The sequence below is a fragment of the Ambystoma mexicanum genome, chromosome 3q (genome assembly GCF_040938575.1).
Source record: "Ambystoma mexicanum isolate Mex_15411 chromosome 3q, UKY_AmexF1_1, whole genome shotgun sequence".
In the NCBI taxonomy this organism is placed as follows: domain Eukaryota; kingdom Metazoa; phylum Chordata; class Amphibia; order Caudata; family Ambystomatidae; genus Ambystoma; species Ambystoma mexicanum.
The window spans coordinates 1285086449-1285098700 of record NC_090926.1 but is presented as its reverse complement, the minus strand read 5'-3'; the positions used below and the strand labels follow the sequence as shown (position 1 = coordinate 1285098700).

At 43.9% G+C, this 12252-nt stretch overlaps 1 protein-coding gene across 3 annotated transcripts in view; it reads right to left on the bottom strand.

Annotated features, from left to right (window-relative positions):
* The window catches only part of MRI1 (methylthioribose-1-phosphate isomerase 1), a 258819-nt gene that overhangs the window by 185143 nt on the left and 61424 nt on the right, over positions 1-12252 (bottom strand). For all 3 annotated transcript variants that reach the window (XM_069604370.1, XM_069604368.1, XM_069604367.1), the window contains exons 2-3: positions 6462-6697; positions 5434-5603 (exon numbers count right to left, since the gene is read on the bottom strand). In XM_069604370.1, the coding sequence (XP_069460471.1) occupies positions 5434-5603; positions 6462-6697 (406 nt within the window). The remainder of the gene's footprint in view (positions 1-5433; positions 5604-6461; positions 6698-12252) is intronic.

Genomic DNA, 12252 nt, shown 5'->3' with positions numbered 1-12252 from the left:
CAGCTGGGATCCACAGGTGCCGGCTGGCACCAGATATAAAAAAAGGGTTTTGTTATGTCTTGCTCAGGATGAATTATGGAATTGTTTTTCGTGGTGCTTTAGAAGAGGGAAAATGTGCTTCTTGGGGGTTACTGTCGGTTGACCCGGCCGGCAACCAACGGTCACTCAGCAATGCACAAGCGCTAGTGCCAGAAGGTTCAAAAAATTGCCACCTCTTTTTGAGGAGGGCATATATGCGGAGCTCTGGAAAGGTCAGGTGGAAAAAACACAAAGACCTCAGTCAGAGGGGGGACGCCTTGTTCTGACCTTCCTGTGGGCTGTTGTGCTCTCTGCCTGGCTGTTACCCGGGTCTTCCAGACGCTTCTGGCGAGATGAGGGATTCAGTTACGCCCATGGTGATGTATTTTCTCTTGAATTCCCTATCCTTTCTGTGATTTATTTCTGTTATATCACTTGCTGCTTCTTAGCTATGAATAAATAGCTGTATAAGTGCTCATTATTTTGCTAACTGCGTATCTGGTTGTGAGTTATTGCTCCGTCTATCTGTGTTCAAAGTATTTGCTCTGCTTTGTAAATGTGCAGGTGATAAATAACTGTCCGTGCACTCTTGGCGAGCAATGCAGGCTGTACCAGCAACTAATCTTAAGGTGGGGCAATACGCCCAAAAAAAAAGGGAAGGCACACCTCTCCACAACAGTTAATGTGGCAGAGCCCTCGGGCTTAACTCTGGAGGCAGGGGGCAGAGTAGGCCGATATAAAGTTATAGTTAGTCCACGCACATATTCAAAGGAAATGCACTACATTGGTCTATAGAAAGATATCAACCTTTATTAAGTTACACATATGGATAGGTCTCTAGTATTCAATAGGTACTTTAAGCAAACATACAATACAGGTCAAAAACACAATGCATGTATAGAAACAGCAAATCATCATGACAAACACAAGCCACCCCTATAGTATAATGTAGATGCAAGGGGTGAGAAGAAAGGGGAATTAGATATTAAGAAATTCAGTATTAATAATCATTACAGTACCCCAGATGCCAACGCATAACACAGTCAATGTAGGACATAGAGGCTGGAAAATAATTTAAAAACACATTCAGAGGCCACCAAACGATATGAAACATTTCCAGGAGTATGCAACCTTCGGCTCTCCTGATGTTTTGGACTACAACTTCAAACAGCCCTATCTACCATAGTCAATGGTGGGAGAACCTGGGAGCCGTAGTCCAAAATATCTGGAGAGCCACAGGTTTCAGACCCTTGATTAGGCTAACACCATCAGGACATTAAACTTCCAGAGAAAAATAGATATAGTGAGACTAGAACTAGTCACATTGTAATCAGGCATGCTCAAGAGCTGAAGGTATACCGTTCTTTTGCCGCGGGACTTTTCGTCGCGGGACTTTTCATCGCCATTTTTTTAATCGAAAAATAACGTAATAACGTAGAGCCGAGCTGAAGTGGAATACAAGACTAAATTACATTAAACATCACAGGCACACAAGTGGAAAGTCCAGTCTTTGGCCTAAAACTCACCACAACCCAAGATAGAGGCGGGAAAAATGGCTTGTGGCAACTAAGTATCACTAAATTCACTAATATCCCCTTAGGAATCACTGGGCAAAGTCAGTAGGCCAATTCACGCACGGATAAAGGGAGGTAAATCCCAATTCTACCCCACAGGTGAGACTATGGCGGTAAACAGCCCCACGGTACGCCAGAGGATACTCCAAAGAAGAGTTCCAGAGACAGGTTCAAGAGCCAGCAGCCTAGAGGGAAGATACAGCACAACTGAAGTCAGCTCCAATGGAGGTCCATGGGAAAATGCCTCGACCACGGACTATAAGGACCCTTGAGGGTAAGAAGAACCCACCACCTCAGGGCCCAGCGTGAGGTGATTATGATGATGGTTCTGGAAAAGTTGGTTTTTACAGCTAGACGGCTTGCTCTGACGCCTGACTCCCAACATCCACTCCTAGAACTAATCTCTTCTGCAGTAGATCTGATGGTTCACGAGCACCACTAATGGTATTCTGGTTTCAGAAGGGCTAGTGCAGAAGGTAAGCCTCTTATTTGCCAAATGTGTGAACAACAAAGTCTGCATCTGTGTTGCATTAGACTTTTGTGAGAGGGTCAAGGTCATGACCCCATCAGGTGGAAATAGGAACCTTTAAACCTCCCACAGGAAACATACCAGAGTTCTCACCAGTGCCAGTCCTGCCCCAGAGAGAGGGTAGGCGGGTGGGGGGGGGGGAGAGGGAGCGAGCTGAAAGGGCCCGGTCTCTGGCCCCTCTACATATGCCATTCTTGGTGAAAGTGGTACCACTATCGATAACCCAATGCCTGCAAAACCTCTTCTGGCCATAAGCCTTTTTGTTTCATTACAGAACTACCAGTCGCAGAAGGCCATGCAGCAACTGAAAGTCACTGCGTCCTGCTGAATGAATCCACTGGCTCCGCAAGTGATTCAAGAACAGAACTTCAGGTTAAAAGGCACCTCCAAACAAGAAAAGCAATTCACTGCACCTCCACGATAACTACACAGAAATGCCAGATAGACTGTGATTTAATTGCTGTGTACCAAAAGAGGAGGTCGAGGGGAGGGAAAACCTCAAAGTGTTGTGGCCCAAGCCGGGGGACGGCAGGGTAAGCCCAGATTGGTCCATAGAGTCAGATGAGCAGAGTAACTAATGGAAAGGGAGGAATAGGGATATAAAAACCCAGCGAAAGCCAGAATGCGCGAAGAGTGTTCAGGTGAGGTCAGGCGGAGTGGTGGCAAACAGAGAGGTCAGGTGTAGGAAGGACAGTGTGGTGGAGTGTAGTTGAGATTGTGCTAAAGCTTGATGTAGGTGAGGTGTTGGTAGTGAAAGAGAGTGGTACCTGATTGGAAGAGTAAGGCTGTGAAAGAGTGAATGTTTGGTAGACTGTGTGAGAGGGATAGGTATAGAGTAAAAGGTTGATTGATCTCTCCTCCAACTTAGTTTTCCCTGGTTTCCTAGAGTTGTTTACTCAATAGAGTGCTCCCTAGCCCTCAGGACCTGAAGCTGGCCTGGAGTGTGTTTAAGTATACTTCTGGCTGTTAGTGGTGGGCAGAAGCATTTGAAATCATATAGTCTATTGGGAAAACATCACCAGAGACAGCTGGGTGTTAAATATTGTGAAATATAGCTACAGAATTAGGTTTTCTTCTTCTCTAACAAACATCTCACCTCGCAGAATCCTCTCACTGCATCTGGACTGGCTGGTCCAAGATGTCAAACTCATATTAGAAAAGAATACAGTGTAAAGGGTATCAGGTGCTCAGAGAGTATAAATCATATATTCGAGGTAAAGACTCTGATCAATTCCGACCCATTATGATCTGAAGGTCATAAATAAGTGGGTGAAGCAGAAGGAAACCTTCGGGCAGCTGGCCTTGGATCAGAAAGGAAGGAGATGGACCCAACGTCATCAACCTTCAGGGCACCTACTTCAACATCCCGGTCAGAGGATTGAACCGCCCCCTTCCAGTGCTCGGGTGCAGCCTCACCACCCGAGTATGTAAGCAGAACATCCAAATAGAATAGATCACACATTCCTCCCATAAACATGCTCAATCCAATTTTGCAAAAGTAGACATTAAAACGCAATGTACCAAAGGCATGGAGCGCCTTCACTTTTCTCCATTTTCCTTGCATCCAAGTGAGTAGTTGCAGGTGAGCACAAACTATACAGAAAGAAAGGAGGAGGTGCATCAAGACTGGCGTGTTGAGTTTGAGCGGGTCACTAACCAGTCTATGTTGCAGTCTTTGCTTTCTGAGCTTCCTGTGCAGTGACTTGACTTGTCAGTATCAGGACTGGGAAACACAATGTTAATGTTAATGTTAATGTTAAAGGTCATTTGTACCGCGCACTATCACCACCGAAGTGGTCCCCTGGCGCTCTGGCGGCTCTGAAAAGGGGAGGAGAGGGGGTGGGTTAGTAGGAATAAGCTGGAAAAGTGCAAGAGAGCAGTGATGTGCTGTTGGCAGCCTCAGCCCGGTGGTTCCGTCGGCCGGGCTTGGGGTGTTTTATGGTCCGTAGTCGTCGTGTGCTGTTGTGCAAGGCTATGTGTGGTTTGTTTTGTTGTTGCATTGTTGTGAAGTTTGTGCGGATTGCTGCGTTTAAGGCTTGTGGTTGTGTTTGGTTATAGTTTGAGAGGTGTCTGCAGAGGGATGGAATTGTTAGTTGGTTGGTTAGTTGGCATTGCTGTCCTTGCAATTGTGGGATTCCATCTAGGTCCGGTACATGCTAACAGTCACATTTCTATCTAGATGCGACGCAAGCTAGGGTTCATAATTCTAAGTGTGGTGCATGCTAAGAGTCACATATGCTAACGGTCCCATTCCTGAAATTCCATCCGAGTGTGGCATATGCTAACCATCATATTTCTATCTAGATGCGACGCGGACTAAGCTTGGGAATTCCATCTGAGTGTGGCATATGTTAACCATCATATTTCTATCTAGATGCGACGCGGGCTAAGCTTGGGAATTCCATCTGAGTGTGGCATATGTTAACCATCATATTTCTATCTAGATGCGACGCGGGCTAAGCTTGGGAATTCCATCTGAGTGTGGCATATGTTAACCATCATATTTCTATCTAGATGCGACGCGGGCTAAGCTTGGGAATTCCATCTGAGTGTGGCATATGTTAACCATCATATTTCTATCTAGATGCGACGCGGGCTAAGCTTGGGAATTCCATCTGAGTGTGGCATATGTTAACCATCATATTTCTATCTAGATGCGACGCGGGCTAAGCTTGGGAATTCCATCTGAGTGTGGCATATGTTAACCATCATATTTCTATCTAGATGCGACGCGGGCTAAGCTTGGGAATTCCATCTGAGTGTGGCATATGTTAACCATCATATTTCTATCTAGATGCGACGCGGGCTAAGCTTGGGAATTCCATCTGAGTGTGGCATATGTTAACCATCATATTTCTATCTAGATGCGACGCGGACTAAGCTTGGGAATTCCATCTGAGTGTGGCACATGCTGACCATCATATTTCTATCTAGATGCGACGCGGACTAAGCTTGGGAATTCCGTCTGAGTGTGGCACATGCTGACCATCATATTTCTGAAATTCCATCTAAGTGTGATATCTGCTAACATTCATATTTCTGTCTAGATTTGGCGCAGACTAAACTTGAGAAATTCCATTAAGTGTGGCACATGCTAACAATCACGTTTCTGTAGTTACCTTTAAGTGTGGTATATGCTAGCGGTCACATTTCTGCAATTCCATCTAAGCGTGGCACATGCTAACAGTCATATTGGCAGGACTAAGTGCTGTGCACTGGACTCTGGGTGCAGTGAGGATTATTTGGGTTGAGAGCTGACACACAATGGTCCAGAGCAGCAGTGCGCACTCAACTCCCTCTACAGTGACTCACCCAGTGCAGTGCCGTAGCCAGCCGTAGCCAGGGAGCCAGTGTTGCAGTGGGTCAGCACTACAATGTTCTGCCCCGAGGACCCCTGCAGGATATGCTGAGCTCCATGGTCCCCGATTCTTCGATTATCGCTGATGTCCTTAGCCAGCATGTCTTCAGCCCACTGGATCACACTATGTAGAGAGAAAAGGAAGAGAGGAGAGACAACAGCAGGCGGATTAACTGTAGAGATGTAACCTTCTGTGACTGTTTGCACCAACAAAATTGGATTTTCAACAACACTGCCAATCTGTTTGGAAACTTAGCTGCCCATTTGGACCCATCCACATCTAGGTGTAATAAACCTTTATAGAAATATTCAGAAACACAAGTTACTTCTCTGCACATGTGGGTACAGCTGGAGTGCTAATGGTAGGCTCTGTGCAGGCAATGGAGCTCATAAATGCTGAGAATGGATTACAGAAAGTGGCAAGATCCCAACAAAGAATAGTCCAGATAATGACGAGGGGCTAGATGTTCCTAGTGGCTCATGGGGCAGGTCTGGGTTTAGAACGTGCTGGTGAAAAGAAAACTGGAATTTACTACTGTTGTGCCACAATGGAAGGGCCAGACCTGACATCTGGAGATATTCAAGGTCAAAGAACCCAATGCTTTTCTAGACCCTCAAAACAGGACTTGGAAGCTGGAGAAACAGGTAATGAATGCTGTGGGACTCGGCAGTGCTGTGCCAGAGGGACAAATAAAAGTGGGTCTGGATACCTCTGGACTAATCAAGATCAGTCCATACTTTTGGTCAGAGGAAGGGCAGAAAGTAATGGAAGAGAAATGATAGCCAATGACAAAACAGACTGCCTGGCTTTACAGTGTCCAGTACAAGCGTGCATACACAACCACTCTTTTGTACCAAAGGATCAATACATACAAAGTCAAGGAGCGATATCTAGGTGGCAATGAAGGAAGGCCATTGAGATGTGGCGAGACGAGCATCTGGTAGAACATAAGCAGTCCGTTTAATGGATCCCTCCCCTTACCAGTCCTGAATGGTCTCTGAAGTGGAGTCTGGCTTCCCAGCTTCTAGCTCTACGAAGGCGGACAGTTCTGTGGCGGCTCGTGCCATGTTGACGGCAGTGGGTCGCGAGGTCACAAGGTATTTCAGAGAGTCCAGAATAAAGGCAACCAGCTCTTCCTTCGTCCTCTTGTTGCCATTGTGAAGCTCAACGGCAAGGCTGAGGCAACCCACTATGGCGATCGCTGGTGCACCACGGACCTGCAAGTTATCAGAATGTTGGCTGCAATCAGCAAACCAGATCTCTCCCACATAAATCTATGCACTGTGAAAATCAGTATCCATAAATTGCAATGTGTGCACCCCACAGAATCAATGACATATGTGCATTCTGCAAACCAGTTACCGCCAGAGGCGTCTTCATGGGAGGGCAAAAAAAAAAAGGGGCGCTTGCCCCGTGCCCCCACCTTGGAGGGGGCCCACAAGGCTGCCTGATCATTGTTCACCCAAACTAAATGACACAGGTCAGGATATTTTATGGCGTGCTGCTGAACGCTCTAAAACTATTGCCCGTCTGTTATTGACAAGTACGTGCTTCTCAGATCAGTCATCGTGTAATGCTTTGAGTTCACTCTGGTATACATAGTGTGTGTGATCACTACGGCACAGTTCCTGTAGCATTCTCACCTTTGTATGGATATCATATTGATCATGGAAATAGCCATAGTCGAACTACATATTGATACATTTGAGTGTTGCGATGGTTCAGAAGATAGCTCAATGTGTTAAGCACTCAATGCAGAGATCTGTGTTCATATGAAGATTAGAAGAGTACAAACCCAAATTCAAGCAAGGTCGGCCCAGCATTTCCTATGTCTGAAGTTGATAAACCTGCATGTGTATGTACTTTGCTTTGAAGCAAATCAGGTGCTATTATCAGCAACGCACCTGCACCAGATAGCGGGCGCTATAAAAAGATAAATCATCAGTATTGTGGAGGTCTAGAAATCGGTTTCCTCAGATGGGTGGTTGTAAAACCTGGGCAGCCAATGATGAGCATAAAGTTTAAGACTGGAGAGGTGATTAGGTAACCAAATTCAAGACTGTAGAACCAAAGGGTTAATTCTCGTATTAGACGATACAGTGACCCTGGACAAATCATCTTATATCAGGGACTTCTCACACGCTGCTGGCATTGTTTCGCCCGTTACCTGATATTTCTTTTTATAGAGGCCATGCGAGTAGAAGGGTTCTATGCATAAGAAAGTGGACCAGATGTTGCAGGCCTCTGGCAAGCATATTGCAAGGTCTGTTCATTTGACAGAAGAAATTGTTGTTTTTTCACAATTCAAAGGTTTAACTGCATGTTAATAAATAATTTCATAATCCTGTGTTTGGCAATATTTTTTATTTTTTTTATTTATAGTGCAGTAGCCAAAATTTGACTTTTAACACATTTCAACATACAGTATATAAAATAAAACAGTTAAAAGAAAAAAGAATATCTTCCATCAGTTTACAAGTTTTAGATAAAAAAAACACATCATAAAAGAAGAGGAAAAGATGAGATAGAAATTAAAATCAGCACAAATCAACACAAATAGTTCAATCTGTTACTAACTTCAATTCTCTTAAACATCTTCCCACCTCAATTGATAAAGCCGTCTCATTACCAGAAGACAATCTTGCCCAAAAATCATCAGTATTAAGATGAGACTCATCGTGGACAAATCTACCAAAAAGCCTGACCCTGATATTCCAGGTCCCAAGACAATCAGAAAATAAATGCTTAATAGTCTGAATTTCATTACTTAGGCACCTGTCACAAATTGGTAAAGTCCCCCCTTCTTTGTCTCTAATAGCTAATAATTCTAAAGTAGGGAGTACATTTAAACGGAATCTCAAAAATGTAGATCTAAACCAAGGGTTAGGGGACTTCTTTAAATAAGTAGGCATGGATGATAAACGTTTATCCAGCAATGTCAGAGAGGCTGATCTTTTGGTTCTTCGCATAACCTCAATCGTGTGAATCCAATCAGCCAATTTCATTTTTTCCTTCACCTTTAATGGGTTCTGCCGAAGCGACACAACATCGCAGTCACAACCAGACAGTAGCTCCAAACATTTTTGCCTTAATCTGTACAGAAAAGCATTGGTCCCTAATTGCAGCTCTATAGCTGCTTCCTCAAAGAGGGAGTTCTTGGGGGGGATCTAAAATTAATCTGTAGAGAGTCAACCACTTCCAGTCAAGCCACGATCTTAGTGACGAGAGACCAAGTTCATAGCGAAAGCTAACAATGGGAACACAGTCTGGCAGACCCAACGTACGTTTCCAAATCCTAGATTCTATTACATCCCATTCTATCTCCAAAGCTACAGCATTGTAATCCAATCCATATAAGATTATGGGAACTACCTTCCCAATATAGAATCTTATAAGGGGAAGGATAGAACATTTGCCGAACTTGGAGTTAATTTTTTTCATCTCAGCACCTAATTTGACCAATTTTAGATCAATATATGACAGATTATTCTTTGATGGAAAAGATCTCAATTCGGCTCCCAAATAAGTTAGTTCAGAGACAACCTCTACCGGAGACTGATCCAACTTCCACGCAAAATTCTTCACTATTTTAGTTGGTCTCTTAAATCGAAGAATATTGGATTTTATGGGGTTTATACTTAATTTATTGGGCCTACCGTAAGATTCTAATGCGGACAAGAGACTTTGCAGCCCCACTTGTGAATAATCCAGGACTACTACGTCATCCGCATATGCTAGCCAATTAATTTTTACGTTACCAATGGAAGGAGATATTAAACCAGAGTCCTGTAGCCAGTCAGATAGATCCGCCATGAAGAGGATAAAAAGCAGGGGAGCAAATAAACAACCTTGTCGTACCCCTCTAGTAATCCTAATTGGATCAGAGAGCAAACCCGATCTACAAAGTCTGACCCGCATATAATTACTGGAGTGCAGTTCTCTTAGAATAGAAAGTAAACCAGGAGGAATTCCCCAGGCATCCAGTTTTCCCCACAATAAGTTCCTATCAACCATATCGAATGCCTGGGATAGGTCAATCCAGGCTCCAAAAAGGGCAGTGCCGCCCCTGATATGACTTAGCAGCGAGGCAACTCAGGACTAGCCCATTCAATGAAGTGGATAAGCCCTTTCTAAAACCAGATTGCTGCTTAGGGATAATTCCCTTTGTTTTAGCCCAGGTTTCCAATTCCCTTAGAATGATGCCCGAAAAGATGTTACTATCGGCATCTAGAAGAGAAATAGGGCGATAGTTAGAGGCCAGTAACCTATCACCCTTCTTATAGATAGAAATAACTATAGATTGTTTCCAGGAATCTGGAATTGTCTTCTGGATAATGATGTTATTAAAAAGAGCCTAAAAGACATTCGCCCAGGTAACTGGATCCGATTTCAGAATCGAGTTACTTAAACCATTCGGTCCGGGCGCTCTTGAGGACAAAGATTTCTTGATTAGCAATTCAAGGTCTAGAACGTTAAATTCAAAACACCAATTGGACATTATATCCATAACCGAGCACATAGAAGCCTCAGAGTCATAAACCTTGGCAAAATGGTCGAGCCACACCCCCTCTTGAATAACAGAATCCTGCTTCTTGTAATGAGTTATCTCATTCAGACCCATCATTGACCAAACAAAAATTCTGAGAGTTCCTAAGAGATAGGGCACAAAGCATTCTCTCAGCATCCTGTTGAACTACCAAATGCTTATGGGCACGAAGCCAATTCCTATAATTATTTTTTAACTTGACTAGTCGCTCCCCATAAGCTTTCACACATAGGTCTGATCGCTTTAAGATAGATTTATGATGCCTCAATTCAGATTTGCGAGCTATAATTTGAACATTAAAGGAGTGTTTATGCAACTTGTGAGATTTCTGCAGGGGAAACTCCGCCAAAGCCAAGTCAGACAGAAAGTTCAAGAAAACTCCAGGAGTACAGAACTCAATTGCTGAGCAGATAAATGACTCGTCCTAAATCTCAGCTCCTTATTTAATAGTTGACCTCCTTTGGGAAACTTTCTAATAACATTTCCTGCATTATTAATAAGGAGCTCTTGATCATAACGAGGGGTGGTTAAGACACAATCATAAGACAAGGTCATCTTCAGCATACCATGGTCATCATTGTTCCCAACCCCCACGATCAAACTACAACAATTTTCAAAGATATTTTTTGAGGCAAAAAAATAATCAATCGTGGAGAAAGAGGGACCTCTATGCCAAGACGGGGAGTTCGGAATATCCCCCCTATTGTTTCCATTCAGCATTAAAAGATTCCAATCATGCATAAACTCTACCCAAGTTTTACCATTAATGGACTTCTGTTTAAAATTACCTGATTTAGGGTCCAGTGTAGAAATACATTGAGAATTGAGGTCCCCGGCGATAAGAATGTAATCCGTCGGGTATCGCAAAGAACAATCAAGTAAACAATCAGAAAGGGCATGCAAAAACTCAGATAGTAGATGACACCAGGGTTCCAATACAAATTTACCACTATCCAACTTGAACATTCAATAGAACTTCTTCTTGACAGTCTCACCACAAGGATCCCCTGGATACTTTTTGCAATAATAACAGTAGATTTAGAGACCTCATTACTAGAGGCGACCAAAAGACCCCCCCCTTTGGTCTACCAACCCCTGGAACCAAAGCCAACTGCTGAAAAATGGAGTACCCATCTATACCCACTAAACAAGTTAACCAAGTTTCTTGAAAAAAGATTAGGTCAAATGTTTTAATAATTTCTGTTCTTCTAGGATCCTCTGAAAAGGAGGCATAACCTCTGGTATTCCATGATAACCCATTACCCGAGTCAACCCTAGAGTTTCGGATGGGTCATACCCATCTTAAGGAAGACTTGTGAGATCACTTCAGGGAGCATATCCCACACACTCGATTGAATAATTGGGGGAATAACCTTGGTAACTTCTCCTAAAGCATGCTCTTGGTTAACTACCTGGTAAGAATGAGTGGAAACAGGTACCGGACAAGTCAAAGATATCTTCAGGCCCCTCTGCTCCCAAGCCACCACCTCTCCCATAATTAAATCTAAACCAAGTCTTGACTTCAATACTATACGCTGATCCTATGTCTATGCTGTGATGTGTGTAGCTTGCTGCTTGCTTCCCGTTGCTCTCCTGACTCCATGCTGGAGCACTTTTGCATTCTGCAAGGCGGATACTCTGAGTCCTATGTCTTTGCTGTGGTGTGTGTAGCTTGCTGCTGGCTTCCCATTGCTCTCCTGTCTCCATTCTACGAGGTGGCTTATCTGAGCCGTCTGTCTATTCTGGATTATGTGAACCTTTTTTATAGGCTCTGAATCCTGCATTTATACTATGATATGATGATCATATGATAGTTTATTTATATTGCGCCCATACACATGGCCGGTGTACCTTCCTCGTGACTGCTATTGATAAAAGGCGCCCTGTCCCCACGCTAGAACACAAGTGTCTGCATCGTGGACTGTTCATGTTGCCCTTGAAATGCTGCTTCTTCAGCAAGAACGAAGAGGGTAATGGGACTGAAAGAGAGCACCTATTCTTATTGTGATCGCTGCAAAGCAGAATATTAGGTTATGGGTGGTGATCACGGTGAGGGGGCACAACGAGATATTAAAATCCCTTAATTCCTTTAGTTCGGTGGAGGGGGGCCCCCAAAGGTCTGTGCACTGGGCCACAAAAGAGCTTAAGATGGTCCTGGTTACCACACATTAAGTACATGCATCCCGTAAACCTGCTCCTATCTGCATAACCTGTAGAACTTGAAAG